The sequence below is a fragment of the Xyrauchen texanus genome, chromosome 16 (genome assembly GCF_025860055.1).
Source record: "Xyrauchen texanus isolate HMW12.3.18 chromosome 16, RBS_HiC_50CHRs, whole genome shotgun sequence".
In the NCBI taxonomy this organism is placed as follows: Eukaryota; Metazoa; Chordata; class Actinopteri; order Cypriniformes; family Catostomidae; genus Xyrauchen; species Xyrauchen texanus.
In genome coordinates, this window is record NC_068291.1 from 44,500,440 (window position 1) to 44,517,128 (window position 16,689).

A 16,689-nucleotide genomic window follows, 5' to 3' on the forward strand; every position below is an offset into this window, starting at 1 on the left:
TGTGCTGGCGACCAGAGGATTCCAAAGTTATACTTCAAACAAACCCAGCTCTCTGGCCAACAGTGGTCACACCATTTCATGTAAGTCAACCAATTGTGATTGTTTGATATGGCAGAACAAATGGCTGTGCCCAAACAGCTCAAAGGTTTTCAAAATTGATTGTATAGCAGAGGCATATGCCTCTGGGGGTTATGGTCTACCCTTTCCTGCCCATGGCCGATCCACACAAGGGATTGCGACCTTTTGGGCAGCTTTGAGAGGTGTTCCTCTTTCAGACATTTGTTCAGCAGAAACTTGGGCATCTCCATGCACCTTTGCTAGGTTCTATAGCATCAACATTGCTGCAACATCCAGTGTGGGGTCAGTCGTTTTGTCGACAGACCACACCAGCACTTATGACTAGGTCCCTCGAGATTAATAATCCATAAATTAACAACCCTAATGATCGAAGGAACTAAATAAACAAAGGTTACATATGTAACCACGGTTTTATATGTTCCGAATGACAATTAGGGGCCCTGGTCCTAGGAGTCCTGTGAGTCAGTGCCCCTAATGGTCATACGGAACGTACCCTGGTTACATATCGTCACCTTCCTAAAATAATGTCCTAAGTAATTTTTTGACAACAATGATTTTTTTTGCCTTAATCATCTCATGATCTTTGGTTCAGTTTTTTGTGTTTTCTGAAAAACCTGAAAAAATTACGTTATTTTAAGAATTGTAACCTTAATTATACTCTAATTGTTTTCTCAAATGTTTAATTTAACCACAATGTTAATCCATAAACGTGTGGTCAAATTAAGCATATTTGAATATATGGAATCAGATGTCATTTTATATATATGAAAATTTTTTTATCCTTTTTTTCGGCAATTTTCCAGTACATTTATCTACCTAGATATATTAATTTGAGAAGAAAAGTTGTGTACGATATGAAGACTTGTTTTCAAATAATAGAACTTAAAATTAAGCTTATTTTTCTTACCACATTGGCTAATTTTCTTGTTTTAAGCATAAACCTCAATATCTTTTGTTACATTTATGCTTCAGACAAAAAAAATAAAAAGAATAATAATAATAATAATTTGGTATTTGGTAATTTACCAATACGGTATGAAAAATGTCTATTCTCTGAAAAATAATCTTCCATCCATCCATCTTCAACCGCTTATCCGAAGTTGGGTCGCGGGGGCAGCTGCTCCAGCAGGGGGCCCCCAAACTTCCCTATCCCGAGCCACATTAACCAGCTCTGACTGGGGGACCCTGAGACATTCCCGGGCCAGTGTGGTGATGTAATCTCTCCATCTAATCCTGGGTCTTCCCCGAGGCCTCCTCCCAGCTGGACGTGCCTGAAACACCTCCCTAGGGAGGCGCCCAGCGGGCATCCTTACCAGATGCCCAAACCACCTCAACTGACTCCTTTTGACGCAAAGGAGCAGCGGCTCTACTCCGAGCTCCTCACGGATGACTGAGTTCCTCACCCTATCTCTAAGGGAGAAGCCCGCCACCCTTCTGAGGAAGCCCATTTCGGCCGCTTGTACTCGCGACCTAGTTCTTTCGGTCATGACCCAGCCTTGATGACCATAGGTGAGGGTAGGAACGAAAATTGACCGGTAGATCGAGAGCTTTGCCCCGATTCTCCGGTCAACCTCCCGCTCCATTGTCCCCTCACTCGTGAACAAGACCCCGAGGTACTTGAACTCCTTCACTTGGGGCAATACCTCCTTCCCTACCTGGAGTACGCACGTAAATCTTGTTTTAAGGATGTGTAGATTTGTTTACTGGAAACAAGACAAATGTACTGAGATAACGATTTTTAGAAAATTATTATTGCTGTGCAAATAATCTTTCATTTTAACATCAAATTAAAATGTTAATATTGGAAAGAAACAACATTTCATGACTACTCGTTTGAGCAACAAATGATGCATAATGTTATTTAATATGAGATGTTACATACCTTGAAACGAGTTCAACACACAGAAGATATAATATGATGGAATGACCATCGGTCCAAAACTGAAGAACGCGATTCCCCATGTCAAGCCGAGCAGGACGAACAGACTCAAAATCATCGTTAGCTGTTTCTTAAACGTGGTTTTCTTCACATCACCGACTTTAATGTTTCTGGATTGGAGAATCTTTCTGACCATCATGATGAAGATTCCTGTCGTGAAAATGAAAACCAAGGCATAGTAGCCGATGTTCCCAATGTAGTGAACGTAAGGATTTGTAATCCAGCACCTGTAATTAGAAAAGAGAGGAGAATGTTTAAAGTTTGATTTACATTCAGTCGTGCATTAGTGACATTCAAACTCAACTTACATTCGTGTGGTTTTTGCTGTTGATTGTATGATCACTGTTTTATATTCTCCCATAGAAACGATGATCACGACGATTGGAGCCGGACACGCTGAAAACAAATGGAGACAAATTCAGTTTTTGAAGATCGTTCAGATCCTCTAATTTGAGGTCAAGTAATTAATTATGCACCTTACTGAGGGCAAAATGGAAACCCTGAGGATATTTATAGAATGACACAAATAGAAAAGTCAAGTTGGACACTATTTTATGAGCATAAGCTTTATGCGCGGGGCAATGCCTTAAGTCATTGGGAATGGCCCTGAAGTTTTGGTATTTTCGTGCAATCATACACTAGGTCTAGGAGCAAGTGGGTTTGGCAGAATTGCATACAGACCAAGACCCGACCCGGGACCCGTACAGGTTTGGATCCACGTTTTATACTGTCAGCCAGGTCCAGGTCAGGTCCCTTTCTATTGCTGCGGGTTTGTTTAACATTATGTGTAATACCCAAGCGTGCTGCACAAGCCCTCAAAAGTGAAGCCAAAATGTCTCGATCGCCCCCCGGTGACTGGACCTAGTATAGGTCATAAACCCCGCCTCCATGTTATTCAATGGGACGTGAGACCAACTAAACAATTAAATTACACTTCACATATCATTTTTCCAAAGATAGTTTCTGTCATTTACTGTCGTTTCTATCACGTTGATGTCATTTCAAGTGTTTGTTTTCAAAATAAGTTTGTTTTTAGTTATTTGATGCTATAAAAACGCTGCTGTGACATCATGATTGACAGCTGTGATTGACAGGTTCTCTGAGCGAAGTAGTCACTGAAGCACCAACTGACTTTTTTTCGGGATCTTCGGAGGACTGAGGAGATTGGAGCGTTAAATTTAATATCTACATTTCTATAATTAATTATTTCACACCGTCATAAGTCAAAAGTCAAAAGTGCAGGGGCGTGTGCTTGCGATTGATTCAGTGAGAGTGAGGGCGGGGCCTTGATTTCGCGGCTTTACTTCCTGCTCACTACTGCGCAGGTCTGGTCCCGAAATCGCAACTGTGCAGACTCAAGTCCCAAGATGTCAGCGTCATATCGGGACACTGGCGGCTTCAGTTCTCACCAATGGAAAAGAGCGAAGGGGCATCGTCCATCTTTTTTTACAGTCTATGGTAATGCCCAAGTCGATCCGAGAAGACCATGCTGATGATGATGTGTGCTGTAACTTGCAACATTGTATAATTATGAGAATGTGCGGCCGGAAATAAGGTGAAAAATGGTGAGCGGAGCAACAACAAGCTGGCAATGAATGAGCAATCGTTATTATAGTTCAAAAGGGAAAACAGTCAAAGTTATCTTAAACAAGATACAAAAATACGGCAAAGCTGATTGTAAACAAGTCATCCGTGTTTTACCAACTTTCTTGGCAAGGGTGCATTATATGCATCACGGCCAGGCACAAGGGAGAAAGCTACTAACGTTACATTAGGTAAGACACAAAGTTTAACTTGTTAATAGAAATCAGCAGTGAAATCGGTGTCGATCTGGTCTGCGGCTCCCGGGCCGGGTCCGGGTCCCAGCTTTCAAATAATAGACGGGTCCGGTCGGGTAGTACATTAATAATAATAATTTGACTAACTGGACTATATCTCACCCCATCCCGCCACGTTGATTTTTCTCATGTAGTTTTTGGTTGTGACGTTCTGTCTGATGAGCCACAAGTACATGTGAAGGGCTTGAATGAAGAACCAGGTGAATGTCGCCAGCATCGAGTAATGCATGATCAGTGCGATGGCGATGCACGCAGAGTTGTCTTGAGTGTTGGCTATACTCTCATTGCACAAAAACGACAAATTCAGTAGAAACAAAGCCACAAACATGTTGATCAAGATCTTCGTGGCCTGATTTGATTTTGCCTTCCTATGAAAATAAAAGAAACACTTTTGGTCACCTTTATGAAACTCTGAAATGCGAGTGGTGTTTGCCCACTCTTGAGTCCATTCTTCAATGCAAGTCTATTGGATTTTATGTGTTGCACTTCAAAACGTATACTGTACCGTAACAGGAAATGCATGAACAGGCCCATGCCCAGAAAGAACATGGAGAAGCCACAGCCGATATTGGTGATGTAGGTCAATGACTCCACATGCGACGCTGTGAGGTTTGAATCTGGCAAAGACTGAAGGAATCGTTCAACAGACAAGGAGACACTTTGATTAGTTGGATGATATTTAAAGCCACGTGTTGTTTGTTAGCAAGAATTCTTCACCCTCTTCAGAGTGACTTCCATTGATAATGTTTGTAAAGTTATCGGTTACATTTCATCATGTTATACTTCACATTTGTTTTGGTTGAACAGGAATCATCAACACACAGCACAAACATTGTTGTCCGATTCTGAAACAAATGACTCTTTTGAGTCAGTTACTTTTAGTGAATCAACAACATACAACGCTGCCATCCATCCATCCATTTCTTCCGCTCATCCAGGTCCAGGTCGCAGTGGCAGCAGACTCAGCAGGACAGCCCATACGTCTTTTTCCCGGCCACATCCTCTCGCTCTTCCTGGTGGATCCCAAGGCATTCCCTGGCCAGCCGAGAGATATAATCTCTCCTGTGTGTTCTAGGTCTGCCCCGGGGTCTTTTCCCAGTTGGACCTCAACTGGCTCCTTTCAATGTTGAGGAGCAGCGGCTCTACTCCAAGCCTCTCTCGGATGTCTGAGCTCCGCATTCTATCTCTTATGGTGAGCCCAGCCACCCTACGAAGAAAGCTCATTTCGCCCGCATGTATCCATGATTTAATTATTTCAGTCACTACCCAAAGCCCATGACCATAGGTGAGGGTGGAGACATACTGTATATCGAGTGATAATATGAAAATTCGCCCGCAGACTCAGCTCCCTCTCCACCACCCTGGTCCGGTACAACGACTGCATTACTGCTGCCGCTACTACGATCTGCATATCGAGCTCATGCTCTAATTTACCCTCACTCATTAACAAGACCCTGAGATACTTAAACTCCTCCACTTGGGGAAACAGCTCACTTGTTACCTGGAGGGGACAATCCACCCTTTTCTGATAAAGAACCATGGCTTCAGATTTGGAGGTTTTGACTCTCATCCCAATCGCTTCACACTCACAAACATACCTCAGCTGCACCTTGCAATCCTGTCCATGAGTATCACAATCAGGATATGTGACAAGGGACAGCCTTGGTGGAGTCCAACACCCACTGGAAAAAAGCTTGACTTATTGCTGATAATGTGGACACAGCTCTCGCACCAGTTATACAGGGACCGGATGGCACGCATTAACTGCTCTGGTACCCCATACTCCCTTAGAATCCCCCACAAGACACCCCTGGGGACACGGTCATTAGTCAAGTCAAGTCCTTTATTTTGTATAGTGCTTTTCACAACACAGAATAGCATGAAGCCTCCACATGCACTACGTATCCATGGTAACGTGCTCAACAAACCACATGATAAGATGCGCAGATTGATGGTCTTAGACGTGGAGGCAACTGATTCTAAATAAATAGGAGATTTAAGATTGGTCTATAACTAGCCAAATCTCCAGAATCAAGCTGTGGTTTTTTGATAAGAGGTTTAATAACTGCTATCTTAAATTATCTAGGGACATTCCCTAAAGATCATGAGAAATTAACAATAATAAGAAGAGGTTCTGAGATTACAGGAAACACCTCTTTTAATCGCTTGGTAGGTATTGAATCTAACATACATGTTGTTGATTTTATGTTTCGATTACTTTGTTTAGCTCTTCCTGTCCTACATCAGCAAAGGATTTTTACTCATGGGGAATAATATGAGACACTGTCTTCAGAGGTGCTATTGCAGATGGTTGCATAATTCTAATTTTGTATCTGATGATTTCAATTTTTTCAGTAAATAAATTCATAAAGTTATTACTACTGTGCTTTTTTGCGATGGACTATCTGCCAATAAGCCTTCTGCAAGTCCAAAAAACACAAGTAGACTGGATAAGCAAATCTCAAGCCCCCTCTAAGATCCTTTCCAGGGTAAAGAGCTGATCTATTGTTCTAAGACTAGGACAGATACTCTAGCTGAGGTTCAACAATTGGTCAGAGTCTTCCTTCCAGCAACCTGGGATAGGTTTTCCCAGATAGGCTGAGAAGTGTGATACCTTGATAATTAGAATCACTCCCTCCAGTCCGCCTTTTTAAAAATGGGAACCACCACACTTTTTTGCAAATCCCCAAGCATTGTCCCTGACTTCAATGCAATGCTAAAAGGTGTGTCAGGCATGACAGCCCAACAAAATCCAGGGGCTTCAGCATCTCAGGGCAAATCTTGTCCACTCCTGGTGCCTTGCCACTTCAGAGCTTTTTACTACCGCTGTGACCTCAGCCAGCCAACTTCTTCAGCCTGACGGCTTCCTTCCCCACTTGTGTCCACCAACGGATTCTTGGAATGGCGCTATGACAGGCACCAACAACCTTCAAGCCACAGCTCCAAGCAGCCGCTTCCACAATGAAGGCTTTAAACAGGGCCCATTCAGACTCTATGTCCCCAGCCCCCCTCAGGTTGTGGGAAAAGTTCCTTTAGAGATGGGAGTTAAAGATCTTCTGGACAGAAGACTCCACCAGATGTTCCCAGTTCACCCTCACAATTCTCTTAGGTTTGCCAGGTCTTTCCGGCAGCCTCCCCCACCATCTAATACAACTCACCACAAGGTGGTGATCAGTTGGCAGCTCTGCTCATCCCTTTACTCGAATGTCCAAAACATATGGCTGCAAATCTGATGACACAACAATAAAGTTGCTCTGGTACCTAGTACACTTATGAATAATGTTTTGTTTAAAAATGGTGTTTGATATGGCCAGTTAATGACTAGCACAAAAGTCTGAAACCAAAAGACTGCTCAGGTTCAGATCGGGAAGGCTGTTCCTCCTAATCACTCACCTATAGTCACCAAAATGGGCATTGAAGTTGTCCAGCAGAACTATGGACTCCCCATGTGGGGTCCAGGGCACCACTCTGGGTCTCCAAAAAGACCGGATACTCTGAACTGTGATTGGGTAAACAGGTACAGACCACAGCTAGAGCCTTCCCTCTGCAACACGAAGTCGCATTTATGCCACCCTCTTGTCTTCTAAACTACTTTGGCTATACTCCAAATTCATGATGCTGAGCTGGTGGCTTGTGAGTATCCCCACGCTTGCTCTGCACCTCTCACCCTGGTGGACTCTAGGGAAGGAGCGAGTCCAACCCTTATCCAGGAATATGGTTCCAGAGCCAGAACTGTGCATGGTGGGAGGTTTCGCTCAACCTCCCGCACCAATTCCGGCTATGTCCACACCAGTAGGGTCACATTCCATGTACCAAACGGCTGGGCCCCATGGGTGAAAGCCCAGCCATTGGGCTGTTATTGAACAAATTACTCTTTTCTTTTTAGTCAGTTCTTTTTAGTAAATCATCAACATACAGTACTGACAAATTACTCTAATGAGATGGTAATACAACTGTCCTCTCAGAAGACTTCTCACCATAAGTATTGCAAAGAAAGTCAGATGTGAACATGAGCACTTTACGGTGTCCTTGTTGATCATTGTGGTGTTACAGCCAAATTTGGTCCATTCTAGTTTTCCTTCAAAGACAAGAAAAGAAGAGTGAGAGAGAGACAAATTGGGTTTAAGTGAATTGTGGAAAGCAGCTGTAAATGTGTTTACCTCTCCCATCCCAGGAATTGCAGGATATGTTACCATCCTGCAAGAACATGTTTAATTTTATATTTGGTCACAGAGTCTGGTCATTATAGAAATGTATGCTTGTAAAAAAATACCTTCATTACCAGTTTCTTTGATGGTTTGAAGAAAAGTTCAATATTGTTGGTAAGATTGGAGATATTGGTGCCCATCGTTATACCGTAAACCTCATTGTTTAAAACCGTTTGATTTCCATCCTTAATCAGAAACAGTTTCATGAATAATGAATCAAATTCAAACATGAATAAGACACAAATCTGTAAAAGGAACAGTTTGTCCAAAATTGTCTGATTTCTTTCCATGAAACACAAAATGTGAAATCTTGAAGAATCTTCATGCATTCTCCTTTTGTGTTCCCCATAAAACTAATAGTGTACAGGACTGAAACAACATCACAATGAGTAAATAATGACAGAATAAATTTTTTTTGTCAATCTATTCACTTAACAATGATTATAATAATAAATACTGTAGAAATGTATCAAATATAAATGTGTAAGTGTACATTGTTTCCCATGTTCTTGAACCGTAGAACTCCAACAAATGCACTTCCGTTGTTTTCCAAACGGGATTTATCAAACGCCTCCTTGGAAATTTTCACAGACCAGGATATGCTTGCTTCCTGGTAATTTTTACCCACAACAGCCTGAGAAAAAGATCAAGATGCATGACTTATTAAAACCAAACTCCACAGTGACATCGGTCAATGTTTCTCAGTCCTTACAATCATAGAGTCGTGATTTGACGAGTAGTAGATGTTGACGTCTTGCGTTTCTTTGTTCTTGGCTTGTCTGTGCAGAAGACCTTTAACATCTCCGATGACAATCGCCACACTGCTTTTATTTTCCTTTTCCATCACGTATGTCAGGTTTTCCAGATTGTCCAAGGCATCTCTGAAAAAGGATTTAAATCACAAGCTATTCTGCAGAAGAGTTTGTTAAAAACGAGCAATTGTTTAATCAATGGTGAAAGCAGAGTACACTTACGATGCTTTTGAGGGATCCGGGTCATCTACATTTACAGTTATATTGAAGTATACAGTCCCATCAACTGGAAACCCTTCATATTCTTCCTTGGTTGTTGACTCTGTGGCAGTGGCTGTTGTCTGAGATGGTTTCACTGGAGTAGTAGATGTCATCTCAGATTGATTAATGCAGTTCACACATGTTGTTTGGTTCCCATTTACATTCAGAACATATATGTTTCCGCTTTTCCCTTCAACACAAAGCAATAAATGAGGGTGGATTTTATTTATTTGGGTAGTTTGGAAATGGACATTTGGAGTGAAATTAAGATCTATACGTAAGATTTGGTCTCTGAATTAACACGAGGAAAGTTCAAAGATAAACGAGAAGTTTTTTAGCCATTGTGATCAACTGTTTGCACCGAGAGGATCTCGCATGACAATGTCACCAGAGGGATATTTTAGTAGTTACTTAATAAGTAATCGTAGCATTCATATTTACCGCTGCACACAGATGCGTTATATGTAGCGTTTTCACAACTCTTCCCAGGATCAACAGTAGGAAGTTCCAAACAACCTCAAGAAAACATGACAACACACAATACAACTTATTTATCCAATCATAAATGAGGAGGTCAATGCAACAAAACCGTTGGCAGGATAATAAAAGACTAACAGAAGAATATTTTAAAAGTGTATAATTTACAATACCTGTCTGACCACAGAGGCATTGAGTACAGCAATTATCTGAAACCCACAATCAGCATTATTAGGACTTTTATACAACAGTAAGATTCATATTACTGAACTAAAACATACAGCTATTTCTTCCTTCGTGATGTCAATCTGTAGGCCAATCCAGATTCATAAGAGTCATTTGTTTGTCGGTCTACATTGGTTGCTCTGTCTGCTTTGATTCGCTAAAATGAATCATTTCATAAGAGTCATTTGTTTTTCAGGCTACATTGGTTGCTCTGTCTGTTTTGATTCACTAAAGTGAATCAGTTAATAAGAGTCATTTGTTTGTCGGACTTCATTGGTTGCTCTGTCTGTTTTGATTCACTAAAGTGAATCAGTTCATAAGAGTCATTTGTTTTTCAGGCTACATTGGTTGCTCTGTCTGTTTTGATTCACTAAAGTGAATCAGTTAATAAGAGTCATTTGTTTTTCAGGCTACATTGGTTGCTCTGTCTGTTTTGATTCACTAAAGTGAATCAGTTCATAAGAGTCATTTGTTTGTCAGGCTACATTGGTTGCTCTGTCTGCTTTGATTCGCTAAAACGAATCAGTTCATAAGAGTCATTTGTTTGTCAGGCTACATTGGTTGCTCTGTCTGTTTTGATTCACTAAAGCGAATCAGTTAATAAGAGTCATTTGTTTGTCGGACTTCATTGGTTGCTCTGTCTGTTTTGTTTCGCTAAATAGAATCAGTTCATAAGAGTCTTTTGTCGGACTACATCGGTTGCTCTGTCTGCTTTGATTCGCTAAAACGAATCAGTTCATAAGAGTCATTTGTTTGTCGGACTACATTGGTTGCTCTGTCTGTTTTGATTCGCTAAATAGAATCAGTTCATAAGAGTCTTTTGTCGGACTACATTGGTTGCTCTGTCTGCTTTGATTCACTAAAGCGAATAAGTTCATAAGAGTCATTTGTCGGACTACATTGGTTGCTCTGTCTGCTTTGATTCACTAAAAAGAATCAGTTCATAAGAGTCACTTGTTTGTCGGACTAAATTGGTTGCTCTGTCTGTTTTGTTTCGCTAAAGCAAATCATTTAATAAGAGTCATTTGTTTGTCGGTCTACATTGGTTGCTCTGTCTGTTTTGATTCGCTAAAATGAATCAGTTCATAAGAGTCATTTGTTTGTCGGACTACATTGGTTGCTCTGTCTACTTTGATTCGCTAAATAGAATCAGTTCATAAGAGTCACTTGTTTGTCGGACTACATTGGTTGCTCTGTCTGCTTTGATTCACTAAAGCGAATCAGTTCATAAGAGTCACTTGTTTGTCGGACTAAATTGGTTGCTCTGTCTGTTTTGATTCGCTAAAGCGAATAATTTCATAAGATTCATTTGTTTGTCGGTCTACATTGGTTGCTCTATCTGCTTTGATTCACTAAAAAGAATCAGTTCAAAAGAGTCATTTGTTTGTAGGACTACATTAGTTGCTCTGTCTGCTTTGATTCACTAAAAAGACTTTTGAAAAATAAAAAATTAACAATTACTTTTCAACACCATTGCATTGAAGAAAAGGTTTTTAGTACAACTCTTGCTTGTGATATATTGCTTGATTGTTATTGTTATTATTATTATAATTATGTATTAATATAAAAATGTATATGGTGAACATTACATTTACTATACAGGTGTAATATATTTCTATTGCAATAACTTCAATTTCAGGCATCAAGCTTTTATTTTGAGTCATGCTTTTATTTTGATTCATTCTTTTATTTTGATTCATGCTTTTATTTTGAATCAAGCTTTTATTTTGATTCATGCTTTTATTTTGATTCATGCTTTTATTTTGAATCATGCTTTTATTTTGATTCATGCTTTTATTTTGAATCAAGCTTTTATTTTGATTCATGCTTTTATTTTGATTCATACTTTTATTTTGAATCATGCTTTTATTTTGAATCATGCTTTTATTTTGATTCACGCTTTTATTTTGATTCATGCTTTTATTTTGAATCAAGCTTTTATTTTGATTCATGCTTTTATTTTGATTCATGCTTTTATTTTGAATCATGCTTTTATTTTGATTCATGCTTTTATTTTGATTCATGCTTTTATTTTGAATCATGCTTTTATTTTGATTCATGCTTTTATTTTGATTCAAGCTTTTATTTTGATTCATGCTTTTATTTTGATTCATGCTTTTATTTTGAATCATGCTTTTATTTTGAATCATGCTTTTATTTTGATTCATGCTTTTATTTTGAATCAAGCTTTTATTTTGATTCATGCTTTTATTTTGATTCATGCTTTTATTTTGAATCATGCTTTTATTTTGATTCATGCTTTTATTTTGAATCATGCTTTTATTTTGATTCATGCTTTTATTTTGATTCATGTTTTTATTTTGAATCAAGCTTTTATTTTGAATCATGCTTTTATTTTGAATCATGCTTTTATTTTGATTCATGCTTTTATTTTGAATCATGCTTTTATTTTGATTCATGCTTTTATTTTGAATCATGCTTTTATTTTGATGTGTGGTTTGACGGAAGCTTCACTGCTTCCACTGATGGATAAACAGTTCACTACATGTCCCAGTGTGATTGTTAAATTGCATATTCTGTATTTGAGTGATATCTAGAGTCTGCATGTGCTGCACACTGTTGTTTAGTGGTTGCGAGGGTGTTCTAGGTAGTTGTAAAGTTGTTGCTGAGTGGTTGGTTACTAAAGTGTTTTCAGTAGTTGTCAGAGTGTTGCTGAGTGGTTGCTAGGATGTACTGGGTTGTTGTCTGGGCATTTCGGAGTGTTTGCGAGGGTGTTCTGGGTGGTTGCCAGGGCATTGCAGAGTGGTTGCTTGGTTATTGTCATGGTGTTCCAGGGTGGTTGCGAGGGCATTGCTGAGTGGTTGCTAAGGTATTCTGGGTTGTTGCCAGGGCATTACTGAGTGGTTGCGAGGGTGTTCTGGGTGGCTGCTAAGGTGTTCTGGGTTGTTGCTAGGGCATTACTGAGTGGTTGCTAGGTTTTTCTGGAAGGTTGCCAGGATGTTGTTTAGTGGTTGCGAGGGTGTTCTGGGTTGTTGCTAGGGCATTACTGAGTGGTTGCTAGGTTTTTCTGGAAGGTTGCCAGGATGTTGTTTAGTGGTTGCGAGGGTGTTCTAGGTAGTTGTAAAGTTGTTGCTGAGTGGTTGGTTACTAAAGTGTTTTCGGTAGTTGTCAGGGTGTTGCTGAGTGGTTGCTAGGGTGTACTGGGTTGTTGTCTGGGCATTTCTGAGTGTTTGCGAGGGTGGCCTGGATGGTTGCCGGGGCATTGCTGAGTGGTTGCTTGGTTATTATCATGGTGTTCCAGGGTGGTTGCGAGGGCATTGCTGAGTGGTTGCTAAGGTGTTCTGGGTTGTTGCTAGGGCATTACTGAGTTGTTGCGAGGGTGTTCTGGGTGGTTGCCACGGTATTGCTATGTGGGTGTTTTGGATGGCTGCTAGTGTGTTCTATTTGTTTCGTTGCTGAGAGGTTGCTAATGTGTTCTGTGTTGTTACCATGGCACCGCTGAGTGGTTTTTGCTTATATTGACTTGTCTTCTGTGTTATGGTCCTTTGCATTTTATGTTGTTTTTACTCGTGCTTTATAAATAAATTGCTAATTATTAAACTGATTATTTATTTAATGCTCATGCAGTATTAACGGTACTGTAGAAACACTTGTGACATCTTTTTCATTTCAGTACCAACTTGGAACCGAAGCACTGGTAAACTTGTCCTCTTTTAATGACCCAATAATCACTAATTATTTTTGGCGAACCGGTTTGCTTTAACACTGTGTATCTTTTGTGTTCATTCATTGTGTGACACAAACCTGTTGAAGTCAGGACTTGTGATGGAAGACATCTTACACCATCTGACAAAAACCACATCTGTATGTCTGTAACTCTCTCATTCATTATTACTTCATAATTCCCATCGTGTTTTGTTATGCTGAAACTGTATTTTTTAGTTGTTATGTTACAATATCCTGGAAACCAGAGAGACAATTGAAACATTTGACATTTGATGAAAAAATGCTTTTTAAAAGTCTTTGATCTTAATGATGTTCTGTGAATGATATAATCTCAAGTTGTACCTTGGGATGTTGTGTTACGTTCGACGTTCATTAGACAAAGATTCCCCATCCATGTGTCAGAACTTTTTGGACATGTCCTGTTTATTTCTGGAAAAAACATAATAAACTTAATGAGTTTGGAGCTCAATATGTCAATATGCCCACACCCAATAATATATCTCACATCTACCTGGAAAGGCTGTGCTGGTACAATTCTGGAAATGTGAATCTTTCAAATTATCAGCAATTATCATTATTTTTGTGTAACCTGCACAAAAGAGACATCATTATGAGGCTACAGATACTGTAGATTTAAATGACACACAACTTAAAATGTAGATGGGCACATTTACATGATCTGAAGTCAGGAGTGTCCAAACTATGGCCCGTGGGACATATGCGGCCCGCCAGAGATTTTGGAAATACAACATAATTTGACCCGCTATTGAGAAGTTATGTGAAATTATTATTCTGAACACTGGGTGTGTCTGTCACATACAGCCACATATCACAGCGCGTTCGTCTCCACTAGAGCGTTCTCTTTAGTTGCCACCAGCTTCAGCAGCTTCATCCATTGGAAGAGTTCAGGAGTTTGGAATACTTCAGATTTCCACGGATGAGGCGCGGTCGTGTCTAGAAGACAAGCCTCTCGTGTCAAGATGCACGTACTTTTGATGCTTTCGCCGCTCTCACGGGGATGCGAAGTTGCAAAACTCATGAATATTATTTAGGATATACACAGTAAAATATTATTTTAAATTTTGGGGTTTTCTGGGTTCAAAACCCTCATTATAATAAACCATCGGGAATTCCTGAGGGAACCCAGGGCGAATTATATTTATATTTACATTTATGCATTTGTCGCTTTTATCCAAAAGCGCTTTTATCCAAAGTGACTTACAGAGCACTTATTACAGGGACAATCCCCCCGGAGCAACCTGGAGTTAAGTGCCTTACTCAAGGACACAATGGTGGTGACTGTGGAGATCGAACCAGCAACCTTCTGAGTACCAATGTATTATACAGTACACTTATTACAGGGACAATCCCCCCGGAGCAACCTGGAGTTAAGTGCCTTACTCAAGGACACAATGGTGGTGACTGTGGAGATCGAACCAGCAACCTTCTGAGTACCAATGTATTATACAGTGCACTTATTACAGGGACAATCCCCCCGGAGTAACCTGGAGTTAAGTGCCTTACTCAAGGACACAATAGTGGTGGCTGTGGGGATCGAACCAGCAACCTCCTGATTACCAGATTACCAGTTATGTGCTTAGACCACTACACCACCACCACTCCATTAGACTACAAATTGATGTCAAGACTGAACAGTCTATTAAAATGTACAGAACAGAAACTATGATTTAATTACTAATAATTAGAGTAATTAATTATTATGTACATTATTATTACATTAATCAAGTAATGTCTTGAATCACATCATCAACATATTGGGATTATCATTATGTGTCACACCCAAAACTTCTTGTGCGGTGCAGATACAGTGAATGAATGTCAAAACATTTAAATGCCAAATCTAACTTGTTATCCAGTGTAATATTTGTTACATTACTGAATGGTCAGAAATGAACCTTTCCATAACGCGGCCAATAATTGCCCAATGCATGTCATTTTCAGGGGGGAATTTTATAAGGGCATTTTTTTGTCACTTGTTTTGGGGCAGTTTTGCATCAAGCCCCTCTTAATGTCTGACCCTGCATCACTGTTCTACTACAAGCGTTAGTGATGAGAGAAATATCCTTTATTAACACATAATGACATTAAAACTTATTTAAATATTCAGCAGACAAGATAAAGATGATGCAATAGTGGCATCAAGACTTTTATTCAAACCTTATTTCTTTTTGCATTTGACCCCCAGTACAGGACACCCCTGGTCTAAATCTTTAAAGAACCCCTTTACTTTTAGTCAAAGAATATCATTTGATAAATGTCAAATTGGAAATCTGGTTGGTAGAATTTTTAGTTTTGTTTTTTACACCAAACAGAACGTATTCATCTCACTTATCAGACTTAATGCAAATAATTTAAAAGCAACGTACTTATCTGACATGTTGTGCAGTACACGATCATCACCCACAAGAGAATCTGCTTTAGTTGAAACATTATTCCGAGTGTCCTGTCAGAGTGTTAGTGAATATTCTGCTGAAGATCACAGAAACAATAAAACAATTAGAGACAACAGAGAAAGTGAAAGATATTTACCTGTCCATAGATGAGTCCACATGATTATGTGTCGCAGCTCAGAACCGCGGAGAGACTCTACAACATTTGCAAACATGCAAATCAAGTTTATTTGAGTCCTAACTGTGAATTTCAATGTTTCCCGTTACACACACTGTCCTCACAGTTCAAATTACTGCACAAAGAATCATGCAAATATATACTGTAGCGATTAGTGGTAATACTTTCTATGAAGCCCATATTTATGATGCATTGTTTAGACATTATAATGCATTAGTAATGTTTCATAATACAATGTCCTCAATGTTTTTAATCCATGTACTGTTACTCATCTTCCATCTTAAGGACCACAATGGAAACAAGCCTTTGGGCTTTTTTGTGTTTTTATCCTTTTGAACAATACATTATAAGTCTTCCCTTATTCATAGTTATACTTTAGAGTATAATGCATTCATAATGTCTCATAATACACCTTATAATATGTTATAACATCTCATATATAATTATAACTACAGTTATAATACATTATAAGTCTTCCTCTATTCATAGTTATAGTTTAGAGTATAATGCATTCATAATGTCTCATAATACACCTTATAATATGTTATAACATCTCATATATAATTATAACTACAGTTATAATACATTATAAGTCTTCCTCTATTCATAGTTATACTTTAGAGTATAATGCATTC

At 39.4% G+C, this 16,689-nt stretch overlaps 1 protein-coding gene across 10 annotated transcripts in view; it reads right to left on the minus strand.

Annotated features, from left to right (window-relative positions):
* Positions 1-15,928, minus strand: part of LOC127656918 (adhesion G-protein coupled receptor G6-like) — a 51,859-nt gene extending 35,931 nt beyond the window's left edge. For 2 of the 10 annotated variants that reach the window (XM_052145466.1, XM_052145465.1), the window contains exons 1-16: positions 15,853-15,928; positions 13,977-14,054; positions 13,808-13,894; positions 13,544-13,699; positions 9,727-9,762; positions 9,518-9,592; positions 9,038-9,266; positions 8,776-8,944; positions 8,557-8,697; positions 8,129-8,248; positions 8,016-8,052; positions 7,833-7,933; positions 4,361-4,482; positions 3,958-4,223; positions 2,326-2,413; positions 1,961-2,244 (exon numbers count right to left, since the gene is read on the minus strand). In XM_052145466.1, the coding sequence (XP_052001426.1) occupies positions 1,961-2,244; positions 2,326-2,413; positions 3,958-4,223; positions 4,361-4,482; positions 7,833-7,933; positions 8,016-8,052; positions 8,129-8,248; positions 8,557-8,697; positions 8,776-8,944; positions 9,038-9,266; positions 9,518-9,592; positions 9,727-9,762; positions 13,544-13,699; positions 13,808-13,894; positions 13,977-14,054; positions 15,853-15,916 (2,053 nt within the window). In that variant the 5' untranslated portion in view covers positions 15,917-15,928. The remainder of the gene's footprint in view (positions 1-1,960; positions 2,245-2,325; positions 2,414-3,957; positions 4,224-4,360; positions 4,483-7,832; positions 7,934-8,015; positions 8,053-8,128; positions 8,249-8,556; positions 8,698-8,775; positions 8,945-9,037; positions 9,267-9,517; positions 9,593-9,726; positions 9,763-13,543; positions 13,700-13,807; positions 13,895-13,976; positions 14,055-15,852) is intronic. The other 8 variants (XM_052145470.1, XM_052145469.1, XM_052145468.1 and 5 more) reach the window with 8 other exon arrangements.
* Positions 15,929-16,689: the final 761 nt, after the last annotated feature.